The sequence below is a fragment of the Phacochoerus africanus genome, chromosome 2, assembly GCF_016906955.1.
Source record: "Phacochoerus africanus isolate WHEZ1 chromosome 2, ROS_Pafr_v1, whole genome shotgun sequence".
Classification (NCBI taxonomy): domain Eukaryota; kingdom Metazoa; phylum Chordata; class Mammalia; order Artiodactyla; family Suidae; genus Phacochoerus; species Phacochoerus africanus.
This window is the reverse complement of record NC_062545.1, coordinates 275337723-275359348: the sequence shown is the minus strand read 5'-3', so window position 1 is coordinate 275359348 and position 21626 is coordinate 275337723. Positions and strand designations below refer to the sequence as shown.

General features: G+C 54.3%; 1 protein-coding gene across 4 annotated transcripts in view; it reads left to right on the top strand.

The window, feature by feature from the left end:
• The window catches only part of MED27 (mediator complex subunit 27), a 204257-nt gene that overhangs the window by 180746 nt on the left and 1885 nt on the right, over window positions 1–21626 (top strand). For 2 of the 4 annotated variants that reach the window (XM_047768756.1, XM_047768759.1), the window contains 2 exons: window positions 5780–5821; window positions 20686–20763. In XM_047768756.1, the coding sequence (XP_047624712.1) occupies window positions 5780–5821; window positions 20686–20763 (120 nt within the window). Of the gene's footprint in view, window positions 1–1372; window positions 1487–5779; window positions 5822–20685; window positions 20764–21626 lie in introns of those variants that run through there. The other 2 variants (XM_047768757.1, XM_047768760.1) reach the window with 2 other exon arrangements.

The window sequence follows — 21626 nt, the reverse complement described above, 5'->3', positions numbered from 1 at the left end:
AAACGACTGCTCCGCCCGGAATCTAATTCCAGCCAATTTGATTAGCCCCTTTTTCAGAGTACTTTACAAATGATAAAAATAAAGACGTGCAGACATTGTTAGTGTTCTATTTTTAGTACTGATGCCTGCGTCTGTGAACTTAGGTATTTATATGCATCTGAGCATCAGTGCAGCTAATGTGTTGCACCGTCTGGCACAGCCCAGATAAAATGCAGCATTTGGAAGGAGCCATTGGAGCTTGAGGTGTGGTCTGCGAGAACGCATCGTCACCTGCCTGGTCACCTTTGCGGTTGTGGAAGTGCAGCCCTGCATTTGCAGAGTTGGCGCCTAAGCACTGCCTGTGGTTGGGGAGGGAGTCGCTGTTGCCTCGAGGGGCCCCAATACAGGGGGTGTGGCTTGGAAAGACTCGCCTGGGCTTGACCAGGGTCTGGAAGGTTTACCCACGGCAGCCCCCATTTCCCAGCCCTGGCAGGTTTTCCTCCACTAGCATCCCAGCCAGCAAGGCTCTCTGTCGCTTGGTCCTCGCAGGCACCACCGGCCCAATCACCCTGTCTCTCTCCCTGGGAGGCACGTTTTCTGATGCCAAGCACCAGAATCTAGTAAAATAGAAACATGCTGGTGAGACTTACCGACCTGTTCCTTGTAAGCAGAGAGGAGCAAAGAGCCGTGACTCCGCATGTTAAAAGGCAGGTCTAAGTCGAATACCTGGCCAGTGTCCTAACTTTAGACCAGCCAGACTTAGCTGCAAAAAATGAGTGTCTCGGTTGAATTTATCTTATTCAGGGATTTAGGTTATGTTAATGCTATAGCTTCATTAATTACCCCATATCAATAAAAAAGGCGGCTTTTAGCCTCCTAGCACAGGCAAGGAAAAGAAATGGTGGTATCAAAGGGAACCTTCAAAGACGGGCAGAGCCGTCTCCAGGGTAATTTCTGATCCCTGCATTCTTCCCACTTCAAAGTTGGACGTGTGTGTGAGTGTGTGTGGGTCGAGGGAGTTGGGGAAGCTCGAATCTGATTTCTCTAATAAGTGTTGGCATCAGCCCCGTTTGATATTAGATGCAGGGAACATTTTGATTTGTTATAGCCTTTGAAATTGTTCAGACGACCTTCAGAAAAATGGCCTCTTGTTACTTGGCCGGGGGTGGGGGAGGAAGGGTGAGAGCTGGGGAAGGGGGATCCGGTTTAATTCATATGCAGAGGATGCCCCGAAATTGTGCTTTCAGCAGTTTTTTTGTAACAAATGTATGTCCTGATTGAAAGTGAAAAGTTGAAGAATAACAGACTCATAAAACTTGTTCACTTTCTTATTCTCCAGGGGAGGGTGGGCAGGCTTAAGCAGGTGACCAAATACAAGTTTGGGGTTTTGCAGACTTGGGAGACCATGGAGAAACTCATCACCGCTGCTGCTCGAGAGCCTTCTCCCCCATCACCTGGTGACCTTGGGAGATCAAGCTACTAACAAATAAAAGCTTTGGAAGTTGAAGTCTCTGTGAGGCTTATGAGTCTTCTTTGGAAGTGTTGATTTTAGATAATTCATAGGTCATTGTATTCTTTTTGGAAATGAAGAACTGATCACTTTCTGATAAACAGCTGTCATTTTCACCTGCTGCTAAAGGACTTTTAGGGGCGATGATTGTGACATCAGAAGGCCTAGGGGATTTATCATCTTGCAGCTCGCAAGAGTATGCCCCTCCCCGGGGGGCCCCAGGCGGCAGTGTTTCCTCTGAATTCGCTACCGCACCAACTGCGTGATGCTGGCAAGCTGCTGAGCAGCCCACCCATCTGTGAACCGTCAACACTTCTATCGTCCTCTCGGAGATTTGTGAGGAAACTTTCGAAGGGTAACGCGGGCACGGTCGTGGGTCAACGGTCATCTGCCCTCACTGGGCACCGGCGGTGGCGGCGGCGGCAGCATCCTGCTGCCTGCGATGTGGGGACTTTCTGAGGTTTCTTTTTTGTGAGCACATTTGACTGTCACTGACGTCACCAGTTCTTCCTGTGCATCCGGGGGACCTTTGATGTCTGACTTGTAACCTGAGAGCCGGTGTCTCTACGCTGAAGCCGTGGGTCATCTGTGGGCTTTGTTTCTGTTTTACCTGGGAAGAGAGCACGTGCCCACCCCTAAAATACTCACCACAACCCCCAGAGTCCCGCAGGCTGCGCCCAAGACTGCACATTCAGCCACAATTACTCTAAGGTTAGCTTTTCCCTTTCAAGAGAATTCTAATGCTTGCCCAGAATACTGAGGGATCCTTTACTTTCTTTCTCCTGATGCTATAGTTCAAATAATGTCTCGTTCATGGGGCTGAAAGTTTGCAGCTTCCAGAACGCTGCTTTTCAATATTGCAGCCAGCAAAAAATTGGTAGCCATGCCCTCCTTTGCAGCAAATAAGCTGCAGCTAATAAATATTCACTTGGATCCAGTCCCAGCCTCCTGAAATGAATTTCTGAAATCTTCCTGGCCCTGAGGAGAAGCAGGGCACGGACTCTAGAATGCTCGCTTCAGTGGCTTTCTTTGGCCTAAATCTAGCAGAAAATCAAGTACACCCTACCTGCTGTGCCTTCGCAGCAAAAGGGGAACCCATTGTCATCCGGTCCCTCTCTTACCCCCGTGAGCCTGGAAATTGGAGTGTATTGTCCACTGTCCTTCTATCCCAGATGGTCAGAACTGTTCCCTAGGGTCCTGAAGAATAAATTTAAACCACCTCCAGAAAGAGCAACACGCTCACTTTGAATGAATGTGGTTTGAGAAGCCACAGTTAGGCTGGAGAATCCATCTCTTCATTAAACCTGTGCATGTTTCTCTCTGGATGATTTTTCTGTGAAAATGTTTTGCAGATACTGAAGGGTTGTGTGTGTGTGTGTGTGTGCACACACACACATGTATATATGGTTTTCTCTTTTCAATTAAAACAAACTTTCAGTCTATTAGAGTTTTTTTGTGGTGCAACAGGTTAAGGATCTGACATTGTCACTGCGGCGGCTTGGGTCACTGCTGTGGTGCAAGTTCAGCTCCTGGCCCAGGAGCTTCTACATGCCATGAGTGTGGCCAAGAAAGTAAAATTAAAAAAAAAAAAAAGAGGAGTTCCCCTTGTGGCTCAGCGGGTTATAAACCCAACTAGTATCCATGAGGATGTGGGTTTGGTCCCTGGCTTCTCTCAGTGGGTTAAGGATCTGGCATGACCATGAGCTGTGGTGTAGGTCACGGACACGGCTCGGATCCCTCCCCATGTTGTGTGGCTGTAGTGTCGGCTGGCAGCTGCAACTCCAGTTCGACCCTTAGCCTGGGAACGTCCTTATGCCACTTGTGCAGCCTTACACAAGCAAATGAATAAAAATTTAAAGAAAGATAATATACTCAGTAAATATTACCTGTCAATATTATAAAACAACTGCAGATTCTTCCTTTTTTTTTCTTCCGTGCCGCTGTGTTGGCGTTGTGGTCGGCCTGCGTTCGAGGTGAGCAGGCAGGAAGGGTAAACAGTGGAGAGCCTCAGAAGGAACAGCTGGGGGCTGAAAATGGAACAAGAACTGTATTGGTTCCAAATCCAGACACTGATGTGACTTTCCCTAAAATTTAGATTTAGAATCCTTGGCATCTCCCTGTCGTCTTGGCAGTGCCTTTGGTGAAACTAAAAGACACACAGAGTCCTTCTCACTCCTTCCACAAGGTGTGGGTCGTCTTCAGAGGCTACGTCTTTTAAGCCCTGAGCTGAACTCTGGCGCTCAGGCCACGATAGGACTCCTCCTCTCCCACGTGCCTGCCGCCCGGCACTTCTCTTCCACAGATTGATAACGCAGGGAATTAGCTTCACGTTTCTTTTGCAACTTCCCTCAGTTCTCTGGAGGTAAAACATCCCCTTTTCCCCTGCAAGTCACTAACCTGTCAAATTAAAAATCTAATGCCTGAAGATTTTTAAAATTCGGACTCCCATCAGTTGGCCTCGTTGGGGAGCAGTGGCTGAAAGTGGACCCCATCTCTCTGGAGAGCAGTGGAGCCGGAGTAGAGGGGACTCTTGTGGAAATCCAGGAAGGACATGGTTCTTGGGGTGGGACAGACAGATGCAAGGAAATGGTCGATCGCAGCTGTCGCGTTACTCTTCGCGGCCTTGGATCCGCTAACTGACCTCCTCCGCAGGAGCCCCACCGAGTCCAGAGGGGCCACCCCTGAACCCCGATCGCTCTGCACATGAACAGAAGGAAGGCAGGGAGAACGGAACGCGTGCCTGTCCACAGCCTGACCTTTCATTCCCGAGGGCTGTTTTCAGAAAGCCAACAGCCTGGAACAGAACTCAGAACTGTCCCGTGTCCAGTGCAGCACTTCACTGCCTGTCTTCCTGGAGGAGTCTGATGGCTCATCGTGCTCCCAGGCGCCCGGAGATCAATACACCAGTTACAGGCCTAAGTAGCCGTGTCTCAGGTTTCCACCGTAACCGCTGGCCAACCCCCGAGGCCGCTTCCAAGGGGCCCATTGACCAGGTGTTTCCATTTGCTCAGCTCTTGAACTCGTATATGAAACTGATTTTTTAGCACCCGTGGGACATACTGACAGCCTCTCTTTTCGTCTGCACTGCCCTTCACTCTCCTACACTGTAGTCTATTTTTGCACTCCGTTTTTGTAACCTCTTGAGATGGTAGGAAGGCATTGGTTTGACTTATCATACAGCCTGTGAAGCAAGAGTGGTTTTGGTTTGATGGTGCCACATGCAGGACCAGGAGTTGCCAGAGGAGGGCTGGACTGGGTTCACTCCAAACTCCACCCGCCTTCATCTCAGACCCCTGTTTTCCCTGGTGGAGGGTTTCTGCCCTGACAAGCCATCGCAGTTAACCTGGGGAGCGCTGCTGCAGCGGGTGAACAAATGAACAGATTTCCAGAGCTCCTAATTCAGATCCTCCGGGAGGGGCCAGGAAATCTGTATATTAAAAAAACCAAAAAGTTCCCCCAGAGGCTTCTGAAGCCAGCCAACTTTGCGCACCAGCAAGCGAGATCTCCAGGTCGGGCCCTGAACCACTGACTCATCCCCTGGGAAGGAAGGTTGCTCATGGATCCAGCCACTTTGGCTGCTTCTGGGTGTAAGCGGAAGAGTACGTGCCTGGCGTGGAACTGATGCCCAGCAGCCCGGGAGCTGTTTTCCTCCACCCACACCTGTGACACACTAGGTCCCGTGCCAGGACCGTGTACACAAAAGAAATAAAGTTGCGGTCAGTTTTAAGTGCTGGGAAAATTTCTAACTTTCGAGAGGATAAAAAGAAGCAGGACAACAGGCATGGGAATGATATTTTAGACCAAGTGACTGGTAAATGCCTCTCTGACAAGGTGACATTTAAACCGAAGGAAGTATGGGAGGAACCATGCGAGGGCTTGTGGGAAAGCAATCCAGGCAGAGAGCACAGCAGGTGCAAAGGTCCTGAGGCAGCACTGACCTTGGCATGTGGAGCGGGAGACCCGCAGTGGGAGTCCAGGTGAGGAAAGTGAGCGAACGGCTCGGTGCACAGGGCCGTGGATGCACCAGGGCCTCAGGTTGACTTCTTGGTACCCCTTCATTTTATCTCTTTAAATCACCACAGGTTGGTAAAGAAGAAATTAAGGCACAACATATAGGATCCTTTCAACTCCAAGATTCTGCTGTTTTATAATCATAGTTTTGGGTGGGTTTTTGTTTGTTTGTTTGTTTTTTCCCTAAGCCTCTTAGCAGCAGTTAGAGCATCATTTCTTGAAGCCCAGAATATTCTCACCTTGATGCTGATGTTCTCTTCTCTCCCTCCTCCCCCGCAGCTTGATATATGGTCCAAATCCAACTATCAGGTATTCCAGAAGGTAAGTTTTACTTTTTGTTCTTCCTCAAGAGATTAAGAGCAACATGAATACTTCGACGTATAAACATTGGCCTTAAATCAGAGGCTTTTTAAAAAGTGGAAAAAGCCAGGCACAAAAGGCTGCTCACTGTGTGGTTCTGTTTATGCAGCATTCTGGAAAAGACAAAACATTAGGGAGAGAAATCAGATTTGTGGTTGCCAGGGGTTGGGAGGGAGGGCAGGAGATTGTCCCCAAAGAGGTATCAGGGAACACATTTGGGTGATGGAAATAGTCTGTGTCTTTTTTCTTTTGTCTTTTGAGGGCCACACCTGCACCATATAGAAGTTCCCAGGCTAGGGGTCGAATCAGAGATGTGGCTGCCGGCCTACACCACGGCCACAGCACCCGCGAGCCACGCCTGTCACACCACAGCCCACAGCAACACTGGATCCTCAACCCACTGAGCGAGGCCAGGGATCAAAGCCCCTGTCCTTGTGGATCCCAGTCGGGTTTATTACCGCTGAGCCGCGATGGGAACTCCCTTCTGCATCTTAATCATGGTGATTACGCAACTGTATGTTTCAAAGCTCATAGAACTGTATGCCTACAGAGGGTGAATTTTGCTGTATGTAAATTATACCTTGAAAAAAAATCAGAGGCTTGTGAGTTGTTCCAAGCTCAACTCACAGTTTTTAAACTCAGTTTCTCACAGCCCTTCTGACCTACACAGGTGCCTCCGGGATGGGGGGGGGGTAGGCGGCCCCACCCCCACTCTTCCCTGCAGTGACGTCTTCTCCAGATGTTAGATTTCCTCGAGAAAGACTGTTTGGGAAAAAATGAAGTGTGACCGGGGAGAATCCGTTTTCCCATCTCCCAGTGGTGGAAGGGTCCCTTCCCTGGCCCAGCTCAGTACTGGGGCCTCTGAGGGTTCCTCCCACAGCACCCAGGCCAGCTCCCCTGTAGGACACCAGCCGCCTGCTTCTCTGCTTCCCTCCCGCAGAGCAGACCAGGGTGTTGGTTGTAAATGCATTCGTCGCCCCCTCTCGTTCGACAGCAATTGCTCATCGAGCCCCAGGCCCTCGGCTGGGTCCTGGGAATCCAGGGAAACAAGGCACATGAGGAAGCTGATAAATCAGAGAACTCCAGCTTGTTACTGGGAGACAGGGGTCGAGAGCAGGGAGGCCTTCTTCACGTCGCATCAGGGGAGTCACAGGAGGCCCTTCTGCAGCAGAATTCGAATGGGGACAGAAAGGGGAGAAGGAGCAGGAAAAAGGTCCCGGACGCTGAAGCCTCGGGTGGTCCAGCCCCGAAGCCTCGAGTGGTCCAGCCCCGAAGCCTCGGGTGGTCCAGCCCCGAAGCCTCGGGTGGTCCAGCCCCGAAGCCTCGGGTGGTCCAGAACCGAAGCCTCGGGTGGTCCAGAACCGAAGCCTCGGGTGGTCCAGAACCGAAGCCTCGGGTGGTCCAGCCCCGAAGCCTCGGGTGGTCCAGCCCCGAAGCCTCGGGTGGTCCAGAACCGCCGGGAGCCCGTGTGATGGGAGCAGGCAGCGGGTGGGGCGGGAGCGAGGTGGGCGTGTGAAGTGGAGTCCAGGCTGGCAGGTGCCTCTGGGTCTTGGTGCAGAATTTGGATTTTATTCTCAATTCAGTGAGAAACCACTGAAGGTATTGCTGGGGAGAAGGGACACGACTTTGAAATCTGGCCCTATTATCCCCGCTGAAGTGATAGCTGTGTCCATGGTGTGCCAGGTAGCCTAGAGGAGGCTGGGTTTTTTTCCAATGGAAGTGAAATTTTGTCTAACATGAAGTTAACTGTTTTTAAAGTGGACAATTCCATGGCTTTTAGTACTTTTGCAACCACCACCTCTATCAGGTTCCAAAACATTTTCATCGCCCAAAAGGAAGCACCGTCGCCATTTAGCAGTGAGCACAGGGCTTTTGTATCAAAGGAGCATAATGGACCAGCCCTCTAATGGGGGGGGTGTTGGGGGGGGAGTTATTTTTAATTAAAGTATAGTTGATTTATAATATTGTGCCATGCTAATTTCTCTTGTACATCAAAGTGACTCAGTCATACACGTATATACATTCTTTTATTCTGTTTTTTGTTTTTTGTTGGTTTTTTTTTTTAGGGCCTCATCAAGCATAAGGAAGTTCCCAGGCTAAGGGTATAATTGGAGCTGTAGCCACCGGCCTACACCACAGCCACAGCAACGCCAGGTCCAAGCCAACCCTGTGATCTACACCACAGCTCATGGCAGTTCCAGATCTTTTAACCCACTGATCGAGGCCAGGGATCAAATCCTCATCCTCACAGATACTGGCCAGGTTCGTTACCGCTGAGCCACAGCAGGAACTCCTATTCTTTTTTTTTTTTAATTCTTTTCCATCATGTTCTATCCCAAAAGACTGGATATAGTTCCCTGTGCTGTACAGTAAGACCTCACTGCTTATCCATTCTAAATGTAATAGTTTGTATCTACTAACCCCAAACTCCCAGTCCATCGCCCCTTCCCCCTTGGCAACCACCGGTCTGTTCTATATGCCTGTGAGTCTGTTTCTGTTCTGTAGATAGGTTCATTTGTGCCATATTTTGGATTCTCCATCTAAGTGATATCATATGGTGTTTGTCCTTCTCTTTCTGATGGACTTCACTTAGTTTGAGACTCTCTAGTCGCATCCATGTTGCTGCAGATGGCAAGATTTCGTTCTTTTTCAAGGCTGAGTGATATTCCATTGTGTCATGGTGTTGAATGTACGTCAGTTTGCATTGTTCCCTGGACCCCTTTGTAGTGAAATGCGGACGCGAAGGACAGATGTCTAGGGCCGGGTAGCAGTCTGAGACTCAACACCACACACTGAGAGCCTGTGTAAGCATGAACATGTCATGATCTTATCGCATAAATGCAGTGCCCTACTCTGGATTGGATTCTGAAGCAGAAAGAGCATGTTAATGGAAAAAACAGTGAACTCCAAATAAAGCCTGGACTTGCGTCCATAGTTAGTGACCCGTATTGTTTTCTCAGTTGCGATGAACGTGCCTGACAGTGAAAGACGCTGGCGGTGGGGGAGCTGAGTGAGGGAATGTGGGAACTGTGTGTGCCGTCCTGGCCTCTTGTCTGTAAATCCAAAACCCATCCGCAATTAAACGTCGATTTAAAAAAGAAAACCCTCAGGAGTTCCCGCTGTGGCACAATAGATTAAAAATCCAAGTGCAGTGGCTTGAGTTGCTGCAACAGGGCAGGACCCCTGGCCCAGTGTGGGGGGTTACAGGATCTGGCGTTGCTGCAGCTGTGATGTAGGTCGCAGCTGCAGCTCAGTTTCGGTCCCCGGCCCAGGAACTTCCATGTGCCATGAGTGTGGCCGTTAAAGGAAGTGGGGCGGGGGCGGGGGTAGAAAGAAAAGAAAAGGAAGAAAACCATCAGAGTTCCCTTGTGGCATAGTAGGTTAGGGATCCAGCGCTGTTACTGCATCTGCTTGGGTCACTGCTCGTGGCACGGGTTTGATCCATGGCCCAGGAACTTGCACACACCATGAGCACAGCCAAGAAGGAAAGGAAGGAAGGAAGGAAGGAAAGAAAGAAAACCATAGTGTTGACTCTTCTAAGCTACCTGGACACAGAGAAGAAAACAGCCCCCCCCCCCCCCCCCCGCCCAGGTCCAGAGCCTAAAGGAAAGACACATGCGGTCCTGCCTGGGCTTTAGTGCACACAGCTGCCTTTTAACCTTGGCCTTCTTCTCTAGGCGACCATGCCCAAGGCCTTTACCTGCTCTGCATGCTTGAGGTCTCGGCCTTAATTGCTAACACCCTGGTCCATGCCAGCGGCCCTGTCTTTCTTCCCCAGCAGCTGCTGAAGGGCGTTCTGAGGAGAAGGAGCGCTGCTCGTTACCTGTATCTTGATTCGCTTTCATAGAGAGGAACATTAAAAGTGGTTTTGTTTTTTTCAACCTGGTTTATCTCACCATCCTCTGGTACTGCAGCGAGTTACTTCCTGGCTCCACAGAAGGTGGGCAGTGACTTCAGGGGGCCCTGAACTTCACAGACCCATAACCCACAGCCATTTTAACAGTGGCCCAGTTTTCACTCAAAAGAGGAAGGGGCTTGTCCAGGCTTGCCTTTGCACATATATTTTTTAGTGTCCTGTGTGGTATTAAGTATTTCGATCGCAAGCAGAAAGTTAATTAGGAAGTTGTAAAATGTGTGAAACACAGGTTTGGGGAAGTGTAGATTTGGAGAGACAGTGCTGTGTTTTTATTCCATCACCCCTAAAAATAACCTGCCAAGCACCCTTTCTGTTTGTTTAAAACTACAGATGCACACTGCAGCCGTGTGTAAAGTTCGATGTTAGCTAGTGGGCGGGGGGGGGGGGGGGTCTCAGAGCACCCGCCAGTCCCCCCTCGCAGCTTATGTAACACGGTGGAAGCAGTGAAAGCGGTGAGCTGAGGATCTTACCTCAGCTAGTGAAGGGCCTGTAGTCTGGGTTTGAGGCGCCTTTATCAGCCCTCCCTTCCCCTGTTTTTAACTAAATGGACTTGACCTCTGGTACTGACCTGTACTAGATTAAAGAAGCACAGTTTGGAGAGCGGCGAGAGTGCTTTCTGATGAGGACAAAAGGCGCCTAACACTGAGGTCCGTCTCCTTGTCCAGCGCAGGTAAGAACTGGTGGATTACAGAGCCCCCTTTCTTCCCTGCTAAAACGTCTATTTGCTGTCAAATTAAGAATGTACTGGAAAGTAATGCCGTCCAGAGTTCAGTGGACTCCTTTATCAGTAAAGCTTTCTGGAGTTCCCGTTGTGGTGTAGTGGAAACGAATCTGACTAGTATCCATGAGGACATGGGTTCAATCCCTGGCCTTGCTCAGTGGGTTAAGGATCTGGCGTTGCTGTGAGCTGTGGTGTGGGTCACAGATGCGGCTCGGATCCCGTGTTGCTGTGGCTGTGGGGTAGGCTGACAGCTGCAGCTCCGATTCGACCCCTAGCCTGGGAACCTCCATGTGCCACAGGTGCGGCCCTACAAAGCCAAAGCAAAAATATAATAATAATAAAGCAGCTCTCTACTAATCCTCATTACGTGGAGAGGGTGTGGGATCTTGTTCTCGCGGAAGATGTCAGTGGGGCAGGTGAGGCGCGTGTGCCGTGGACACACATTCACCCACATTCATGACGAGGGGCTGGGGAGAGATGGCTCCGGGCTCGTTTCGTTGTGTGGGTCTCAGGCCGGGCCGGGGGCAGAGGGCAGCCCTCCCCATTCCACAGCCAGACCGGGCACTGAAAGCCCAGCGGGACGGCTGTGTCCGTTGCCGGCTCCAAAGGCCCGGTCCGGTGATGGCGTGGTGCTTTTGTCCTCTAGACGACAGGACAAAAGCTTAGGTGGCAGCATTTCTCAGCTCTGCTTCTGAGCATCAGCTCTTTCGGAGAATTCTCTCTCTTCCTTCTCCCCGCTTAACGTTTAGGTGCCCTGATGGATGTTGCTCGTAGTGTTTCCCAGGAAGACGCTGCTCGAGGGCGCAGCGGTAAACATTTCCTTCTGCCCGTCACACACCTGCTCACACCCAGTGCGACCCCCCGGCCCGGGCAGGCCTCACTGTCAGCCTCCTCCGGAAAGACTCGACCTGAAACGGAGGACACGTGCTTGGGAAAGTACATGGTCACGGGCGACCCTCGGGCACCAGGTCGAGGGCGTTTCTCAGGCGGAAGACCGTCCCGTCTCTGAGCCGGGGCCCTGGGCTGGCGGCCTCGCTCCCTCGGGGGAGCTCTCCCGGCCGTGCTCCTTTCTCGGCCGTGTTCTCTGGTCACAAATGCTGTATTGTGCGCGTCTTCCTGCCCACAGGGAGCAGCGGTGGGCCCCGCGGAGGAGGCCTGATGGGAAGGCGCAAAGTCCTTCCAGGCCCCCTCCCTGTGACAGAGCCGGGGTTGGGGGGCCCTGCACGCAGAGCCGAGCCCAGCCTCCCCCCCCCCCCGCCACCTTTTATTTCTGGAAAATAATGTCAGGAGCCAAGAGAATGGACGCACGCCCCGTGCCATTCTCCTCGGGCTGGGCCTGCCCCCGGCTTAGAGCCGGCTCGGAGGCCGCAGCCCATCCTGCCAGTGCGGCACAGCGGGACCTGCCCTTTTCTGCGACGGGAACTGTCCACAAGCCCTGTCCCTCTTCCTCATTAGACTCCTCACCCGGCGCGGGAGCCGCGGCGGGCTGGGGACAGCTGGCTCTGGGTCCACGGCTGCCGACGGGTCCCCATCGTCTACTGCAGTGCCGGGGGGCTCGCTGCACCTCGTCCTGGGGTGAAGGAGCTTTTTATAGCCAGCCGGTCTCCGGCGGAGCAGACTCAGAGAATGGGACGTAGAAGTCGGGGGACTGGCTGAAAGGGCAGAGTCACAAAGAGCCGGGAAAGGTTTCCAGCGTGTTCATGGTTTTCTGACATTTAAACTCCGCGGGGGCAGAGCCACTGCTGCGATCTTTAACCTCCTCGCTTCAAATCCGGGCCTTCTCGTCCCGTGACTCCACAAGAGGGAGAGCGGATCTGCAGCTACGAACCGCTCTCATCTTGGCAAGGAGGCCAAAGAAAGAGGTGGGGTATGTGTGCGGCCCCAGGTCCGCAGGTGGAGAGGGAGAGGCGCTGTCAGAGGGCCTGGCATCCGCCCCGCCGCTGTTTCACCTGGAGGCAGAGCGCAGAGGGGTAGGCAGGCTGCAGATGTGCAGCTGTCATTCCAGACGACAGAGGGAAGAGCAGCCCTTTCAGTCCCATGCTGCCAGCAGAGCTTCGCTGGGGGGGGGGGTTGCTGGCTGCCCCTGTGTGGCCTGACGTGCCTCAGCCTCCTCATCTGTGAGGCAGACAGCCTGAGAGCACCTGCCTCACCGGGTTGGTGTGAACTTCCCTGAGTCCCCAGGCATAACGTGGGACTCACTCGGCTTCTCTCAGGTGCTTGTCGGCAGTGACCACGCTCCTCCATCCCGCTGGCCTCTGCAGTGGCCCCAGCTGTGAGGACACGGGCTCGGGAACCAGGCAGGCCTGGATTTGCATCTAGCGCTGCTGTGCGGGGGGACCTGGGCCAGGAACCAGCCTCTCTCCTCGCTTCAGGTCCTTCCGCCGTGAAAGGGGGAAACAAAACCTGCTTCGTAGGGTACCTGTTGTGAGGCATCGTGGGATGGGGACACTGGTGACGAACTAGGCACCGCAGGTGCTCAGAGGGCATGTGCAGTAGACTTTGTCTCCTGCTGTTTTCACTGTCGCAGGAGGGACACGGCCCGGATTCGTGGCCGTCTGTAGGTGTGGTCCGTTTCCAGTTGGGGCTGCGTCAGGAAAATCAAGGCCCAGCTGCTGTGACAAATCCACAGGCTCCACCAAAGCCTTGTCCATCTGCATTTTTTTCCGGGCATGTCGTCTCGTCTCCTGGTCAGAGAGCGAGGGCCTGGGACAGTCCCGCGTGCCCTGAGGGCTGGTGGCACATCTGGCAGTCCCCAGAAGGCAGAGGAGATAGATGTGCTCTGCCCTGACGCCCTGTTTCCCCGCCAGCAGGACGGGGCCCAGCTGCCCAGCCCCGTGGCCGCAAAGCCGCCCCTCAGGCAGGGCCTGCTCCCTTCTCTGCCGTCTCTCCTCCTCGGTCCTGATGGGGAAGTAGGTGGTAGTGTCTGTATTTTGTTGGAAGCCCAGATGTCCTTGGATGTGTTTCTCTAACTGCAAGGCTGTTCCTGCAGAAAATAACATCACACCAAGTGGGTACAGAACAATTCAGGTATCTCAGGGCTTGGGACGTTGCTGGCAGCCAGCAGCAGAATCTGGCATTTTACCATCTGGACACATTGAACTTTTTTCGTTCATCTAAACGAAGAGCCTTAGTTCTTTAATCCTGGGAAATGGGAAGGACCTTTTTGGGAGGCCCCTCTCAGCCCTGCCCATGGCCTTTAAGGCCAGTCAGGACCCTGGAGAGTTCCCCGGGGCGGCCCCCGGTCTCCCCATTCACCCAGGCCCCCCTCCCTGCACAGCCCCTCAACCTCAGGTTCTCCCAGCTCTCACCTCCCCGTTTCACTCCGCTTCCCTAACCCCACCGGCCAAAAATCAATCAGTAGCCTCCTACCTGCTTCCTCTCTCCTTCACCCGGGGGTCCTACCAGTGCAGAGCGCAGGTGGGGGCTTCCGGCCAGGTGCTGCTGGGGGTACAGGAGAGCCCAGAGGGGAGGGGAGGCCCTCACCTAAGTCTCCAAGGCAGAGGAGGGCTGGGACCCAGGCCATCAGGGACCCAGGCCAGGCCACAGTGTTCTGAAGACGCTGCAGGTGGCTGCGGAGTGGCCTGGGGGAGGCGCCTCTGCCTCTGGACGCCGGCCACAGCCAGTCTGCACTCAGGGGTCCAGGGGGTTGAGGGGCTTCCCTTTGGGGCATCAGAGGCATCTTGGCTGGGACTTTTCCAGATAGCCTGGTTGGAGCCCCTCTGACCAAAGCTCCTCCACGCAGGCCGTGCGCTGTGCTTTATAGATGAGGCCTCATCCTTCTCAATCAGAGCTTGATCTCAAAGCTGTGTCCCGGGGTTTCAGGCAGGACAGAGCAGCAGGGTCTGTCTTCCCCTCGCCAGTCTCCGCCCACGCAGCCCTGCCCCGGTCTCCGCCCAGAGCAGCGCCGCCGGCTCTGCAGACAGTTCTAAGCCCTTCAGAGCCCGTGCGCCTGGCTCCTCCATCAGCAGGAGGAGGTATTGATCTTGCCCCGTAAGCCCCTGTCTCCCCGGACTTCCGCCTTGGCCTCTAGGCCTGCCCAGCCCATGGCACACAAATCCAGGGTACGGATTAGAGACTGGAGCTGCATAATAAAAACGAACCCCACGCCCTCGCCCGTGCTTCCTCTCCTGTACTTTGAGCCTAGTTTGAGAAGCCGGTCGCTGCTCTGCTCCCCACCGCCCCCAGCACTTTGTGGCCTGGCTTCCTAGCTTCAGGTTTGCAATAATGACAGTGCCTCTTTTCATGGAATGAGTACTTCTGGGACTGTTCTAAATAGTCTTCATAAAACCGGTGCTCATCCTCGGAGCGGCATTGCTGGCAGGGTTGCTGTCTCTTTAAACATTTCACAGGCGAGGTTCACATCCTTGACTCCCAGACCCACAGAGCACGGTCTCCCTCAGAGAGGCCCCCGTGCCCCTGTCTCCAAGGGGGGGTCTGTGTTGGGCTCAACCCCGAGCAGAGACGCGCCCTCCTGAGCCAGTCTCCTCAAGTAGCATGAAAGCGCATCCAGCGCTGAGTTGCAGGACCGGCGTGTGTATGACCAGGTAGCAAGCGTTTGACTTGCCTGCCTGTCAGTTTGTGCTCCAGAGTCTCTGAAACCCATCGAGGTGGGCAGAGGTTCCCAAGAACTGGGCTGGGCCGATGGGCTCCCGGGTTCTGAGTGCTCCATAACCCTCCCAAAACTGAGCTCCATGCACCAGGGTAACCTCACCTCAGGGCAGCGCCCCTGCCGCCTGCTGGGATCATCTTGTCCTTTCTGAGAATAAGGGGCTTTAATGGCACCAAAGGTTGGCCCGAGGGTGGCGCTCGGCACAAGCGTAGCCTCGGGGCGTGCGGTCAGGCCCTGCAGCAGCGTCCACCAAAAACCTAGACCTGGGGGCGCCATGTGGCCAAGGTCACCTAGATAATTAGTGCCGAGCCCAGAACTGAACCCCGGCCTCCCCACAGCTCCGCGTCGTCCTTCCCACCTCGCTGCCTTTTGCTCCCGGTGATGCAGCCGGAGAGAAGCTTCTCTTCGGAGTTTGTGGAAGCAGGTATCGGCCGGAGGAGAGCCACACCTGGATCTCCGTTAAATAAGCAACTTCTGAACATGTGGGTACTTAACTTTTCTGTTTATTAAGTCTTGTGGAACATACTTTTAATAGGCAGAGGCCCCAGCTCCCCGAGCTCAGCAGGGGAGGCCTTGGGCTTCATGGGTTTGTGCCGGCAGATAATGTACTTGGTGCCATTAATCCGATGCATTGGGAGGGGCACCGCTTAGCCGGAGAGCCCGTGTTCAGGCTCAGGTGCCCCCCCCCCCCCCCCCCCCGGTGCTGCGCGGCCCGAGTCCTGCCCCTGCCCCCTGGTGGGGGGAAGCAGGTAGTGACCTGCAACCGCAGGTTCGCCTGTGGTTCCTAACACTGCTGAAGTCAGAGTCACCTGCGGGAGCTTTTAGCAACACACCACCACCTGGCCCCAGCCCAGACTGCCTTCTAGAAGCTGAGGGTGGTGTGTTCACCTCTGCTGCACTGCCAGCTCCCCTCCAGCCCGGGAGCCCGCAGAGTCAGACCGATGCCTGCACCTTAGCAGGCTCAGGACAGCCCCTGGGCCACGAAGAAGTACAGCAGATTCTCACTTTCTAAGAGGAAGCTGCTGGGGAATGAGGAATATAGTAGGAGAATTTCGTGCCCTCCCCGCGGCTCACTGACCCTTTCTGTGTGTCGCCTCCCTGCCCGTTGTCCTTCCCTTGCTGATGAAGAACCAGGTCTGTCTGGCCGCCATAAAACCCAGGCTCTGGGGGGGGGGGGGGGGGGCGCTGACCTGCAGCAGAAAATAGCCTTGTTGGGCTTGAACCTGTTCTCTCTGCCCCCACAGCTGGCTGGAGGGCACCGTGGGAGGAAGAGTGGGCTCTGTCTGCCGGTCTTCATTGGGCAGCAGGATCTCCCCCTTTTTCCAGCAGCCCCTCCTTTCAGAGTGTGATTTCTCTGGCCTGCAAGCTTGCACACCTGACGGAACGCCCTCGTTTGCCCTCTTTGAAGAGACTTGGGACCGAGTCGTGCCTCCACCCGGAGTCCTGGGGCCTGTTCCCTGCCGGGAGGAGACGGCCTCGGAAGCTGCTTGCACAGTCCCTGCAGCCTGTCCTCCGGGCCCAGGGCCCTGCTCTGCTGCTCGGGCGGGTCACCTAATCTCCCTGGGACTGGCTCCCTCACCGGCTGTGGCAGCTCTTCTCCATATCTAAGCCCGTCACGAGGTGGTGGGGACCGAGCGAGGAAAAGATACGACCCGCCCAGGGGGTGCTTGCCGTCTGTCAGACTCTGTTCAGGAGTCTTTGCCTGCGATGACATTAATCCTCCAAGGTCACCCAGCTTGTAAGCCACAGACAAGCTTCAAACCCGTGCAGCCTGGCTCCTTCCTGGGCCCCGTGGTGTAGACCAGCCCTCACTCTGGGCTGGTGCTCAGTAGACATGGACTGGAATCCTGCCCTGACGCAGGCAGTTCCACTTTGGGCTTCGCTGAAATAACTCGTGATCTCGGAGGAGCCTCCCGCTCCCAGGCTCTGGGAGGGAAGGTGCCAGAAGCTCTGTGCGCACAATATGGTAGCCGAGCTTCAGGAGACTTGTTTTGACTGCCGTCTCCTTCTCCAGCGTGTTGACAGGCAGCTGTTTCAAGGTCTCCTGAAAGACTCCTCTCCCCCTGCCCCGAGCCCCGTCCCCTCCCCGTCCCTCTGGGCGCCCCGGGGAGGGGCATTTCCCTAAGCCCTGGCGGGTGGGGAGGACACTCAGAGCAAGGTCAAGAAAGCCAGACGGGTGTGCTGGCCGGCAGGGGAGAAGTCACCCGAGCCTGCTGAACTGCCTCACCTGCAGCCCAGAGCAGGGACGGGGACAGGGATGGGCGGGGAGGGGGCGTGCACCCAGAGAGCAGCTGCAGTTTGCCTTTGCCTCGAGGTGACGGGACCCCTCTCGGCCGGGTCCCCAGCTGCTTCTGCACACTCCTCTGGAGCGGCTCTGCCTTTCGGTGCCAGCCTCTCCCCGCCCCTGCCGGTTTCACTGCAGTCTGTCTCCCCCAGTCCTCTCCGTCGTGCCTCCCATCTCCCGGCATATTGTCACTTTCATGTCTTCTCCTCCCTCCCTCCCCTCGGGTTTGCCATCCGCTTTGATCTTTCTGAGCTCTTTTCAGGCCTGGCGGGCTGGGGGGGTGAATGGCCTCCCTTCTCGGGAGCGTTAGTGCCCTGGCTGAGCCTCCCTGCCGGAAGGAGCGGCTTTCATCTCCCAGGGGACTCTCATTAGCTCCGCATCACAATGGGCCCGAACCAGGCTGGGCTGGCCCAGAGTCAATTTGAATTAGTTAATAGCCAGTATCTGTTGTTGTTGTTGCTCCAGGCCAGTTTTTTTTTTTTTTTTTTTCCTACATCTTGGAAGCTGAGCAAAAAAAAAAAAACAGCTTTCTTATTGAAAAGTGTGAAACCAAAAAAAAAACGATTGATTGCAGGTGGAAGGCTTTGGCAGAAAGGAAGGTCCTTGTAGGCGAAGATCTGACAGCCTTGTCCCTTGGGGTCAGCCGAGGGAGTCTGGCCCCAGCGGAGGAAGTTTGGGAAGAAGGGAGGGGAACAGCCGCAAACAGTCAGCTTTGTTTCCTTCTGTTAAAGTAGTTCTGTAATTGGTGATGGGAAGTTGAAGAAATTAGGTGATCACGTCAACACTAGAAAAAGCTGCTGCCATTTGGCAATTAAGAGAATATCCTGGACAGAACACTTGTAACCAGCTAAAATGGAAAAAATAAAAATCACTAAAATTAAAAAAAGAGAGAGAATATACTGGACTTTTTGATCAAGAGGCTGAATTTGGCCAGATTGCCTGCCCAGTAATGGAAAAACTGACTTGGTGCCCTGCCTGGGAGCCAGATGCCGAAACAGCACCTAGGTGCCCGACTCCAGCCATTTCTGGAGAAGGACATTTTCTCACTAATTCAGTTCGTTCTGCTCTTGAGAAGCCTGTTACCCAGCGGCCACATTTACACATCTAACCTGGCCTGGCATTGGGGCTCTGGTGGTGGTGGGGGGGGTGGGAGATGACTCCCAGGCTCCGGGGACATGGACCTCAGCAAACAGAGAGCTGCCCAGGGGTGTCCTCGGACGGAGGTGGCCTCAGTCTCCACATCTCTAAAACAGACAAGAGTCAGCCTGCTTCCCTGCCTCCGCATGCCTATATGCAGGGCAGGGCTTCCTGAGAGGCTTGTCAATGGTAGGGGCAGGAGATAGAAGTCTCCAGAAACTTACTTCCTTTGTAACGGCAAGTGAGATTCTTAGAAGTGCCTTACTGGCCCGTAAATGGCACTTGCATGGTTTGTTTATGGTGGTGGTGGTGGTGGTTTTAGCCAGGCATCAGGATGGGTAGAGACCAAGCTCTAAGCTCAGGTATCATGGGGACCTGGTCTGCTTTGCTGTGTTTTATAGCCGTTCATGTCACCCCCGCCGTTCACCACCCGCCGTGTTGCCAAGTTATCGTTCTTCTGCTCATTTTAGAAAGCTGTCTGTCAAAAATGTTTAAAATAAAAAGTCTTTGCACTTGAAGGAATAAGTACTATTAATCTTGAAAGTCACTGGAGTAAGAGTTTCTCAGCAATGTCGGATGCAGAAACCATTGCTGTATTTGCAAGAAAACCAGTCAGGTGTTCCTGGTACGTGGCCTTGGATGAATGGCCACTGTAAAGTTTCTTTCTTTATTCAGCAAATATGTTTTGAGTACCTAGTAGATGCCAGGTGATATTCAGGTCTTGGGGACCAGCATGAACCAGATGAGTGCGATCCCTGCCTGCCCAGAGCCAATTGTCTAGTGGGCGTCACCAGCCACCAGGCAGGCCCTGCAAGTCCAGCGGGAAAGCAGGCTGGTGCAAGAGCCAGGGAGAGCAGACGCGACAGGGCGGGTGGCCCTTTGTGCAGCTGGTGGATGAGCACCTCACCTGCATGGCCATTTTATCCAGGGGAAACCGAGGCATAGGGATTCTGTGAGCTGGGGAGCCTCTGTCCTCACTCGGGGTGTGGCCTCTCTTGGCCTTGGCTGTGGACACACAGCTGGACTGATTTCTGGATCATTTGCAACTTCCTGTGCAGGCCTGGACCTGCCCTACTGGTTTCCACCTGGTGAGTTTAGGTGCTGCCAAGGCCCATCAGCATGTCTGTGTCCTGGTGGGGGCAGGAGAACGGACAGGTGGACACAGGAAGGCCGCATTTACTCTTGTTCACAAAGCTAATCATATTACGGGGGCGGGGGGGGGGGTTCTTTTTAACCACATTTGTAATAGCAAGAATCCCTTTACCAAGACAGATAAACCGTGAGTTTGAACACAGCTGTCGAGTTAGATATAATCTATTAATTTGCTGATGGATGGCAGGCATTAGCAGTCTGTGGTGTCATCACATTTCAGAACACAGGGGATGATAGGCCAGCCCTTTGCTCTTTAGGAGGGACATTGAGACCCAGAGAGATTAGGGGGTTGGGTCAAGGTCAGCAGACAGAGCCAGGGCTTAGACCCGGTACAAGTTCCAGCTGGTCCCTAGATGCCTCTAGTGGACATAAAGCATTGGTGCCCCTGGTCTGCTGGAGGGGTCCTGGGACAACAGGTGTGGCCATAGGTGCCGAAAGGTGCCCACACCCTCAGAGAGCTGGTCAGGGGCCACACAGGGAGGGGCATGGCTTTTCAGAAAGGTAATGGGTAGGAATGGTGACGCCTAAGGGAGAGGGCATCAGGAATGGTCAGCGTCCCGACCCCAGAACCTGATGGCTACAAATTATGAGGCAGAATGGGAATCACAGGGAGCAGAAAGCCCAGCTGCCCTGGCTGGAAAAAGTTCCAGGTAAAGAGGAATCGGACCTGGACAGGAAGGGAGCCTCTGCGTTTGGGTGGCGCTTTACGCAGCGGCGGGGCCTCCCGGCCTCCCCACTGGCCTCTGGCCTCACCTCCTCCCTCGGGTGCCTGGAGTGACTGGCAAGTCCCACACTCGGCCTGCCTCCAGGCCTGAATGCCTGTGTCCTTTCTGCCTGCAATCCACCTGCTCACCTGTGCCCCCAAGTTTGATAACCAGTTTTCACCCTTCAGATGTTGTTGGATGTCCTTTCCCCTGGGGGGCAGCCTATAAAAGGAGCGCCTACGTCCTGTTTTCTCTGTGCCAGTTCCGAGTGGCTCTAACCCGCCCCTGTCCTTGGTTCCCAGGTGACGGACCATGCCACCACTGCCCTGCTCCACTATCAGCTGCCCCAGATGCCAGACGTCGTGGTCCGATCCTTCATGGTGAGTGGCTTTCGGAGTCGGCTCCTCAAGTGAGAACAGGCAACTCGGAAGGCAGCTGGTTTGTCTTCAGCTTTAAGGGCCTCACTGGCGAGTCAGCCCAGTTTGGAAATATTTCCCTTAACTTGGGAAGGGCTCTGGGAGACACCACTTCCTGCTTAATCGACTGGAGTGTCTCATTGCCAGACAAGTGGTGGTTTCAGAAGTGATCTGAAACACAGTCGCCAGCGCCGGTTTAGGCAGTAGGCACTTACTATGCTCCTGACCTGTGCCAGGCCCTTGCTTGGCGCCGAGCAGGTACCGTGACGCCTCCTCCACGTCACCTGCTCCTTAAGACATTCAGGTCGGAGCTCGGGATAGGGAGCAGCCCAGAAACAGCCCCCCCCCCGCCCCAGCGTGTTGGAGTCGGCTCCCACCAGCTCTTGTTAGACACTCAGAACTTCTCGAGCTGGTTGTTCACCCACTTGATGTGGCTTGACATGGAACCCCAATATTTGCATCCTGGAAATTAGTCCTACTCAGGACCCCCTGTCGCCCCACCTCCCCGGAGCAGCTCCATCCGTGCGCTGCTGCCCACATGTAGCACGTGGCCACCCCTCGGCTCCTCCGCCTCGGGCTCAGCTCCAGGCCCTCGCGTCAGCAGTCTCTGCCCCTCACTGAGCTCACGCTCCCTTTGCAACTCCTGCTGGAAAGGTCCCCACCGAGCGGACGGGACTCCTCGTCCGATCACCATCTGCCCCGTCAGGTGATGTTCGCCGCCACAGTTAAGCTTCCGGAGCCTTTAGTTCATTAGAAAATACCGCCCCAGGGAGTTCCTGTCATGGCGCAGTGGTTAACGAATCCGACTAGGAACCATGAGGTTGCGG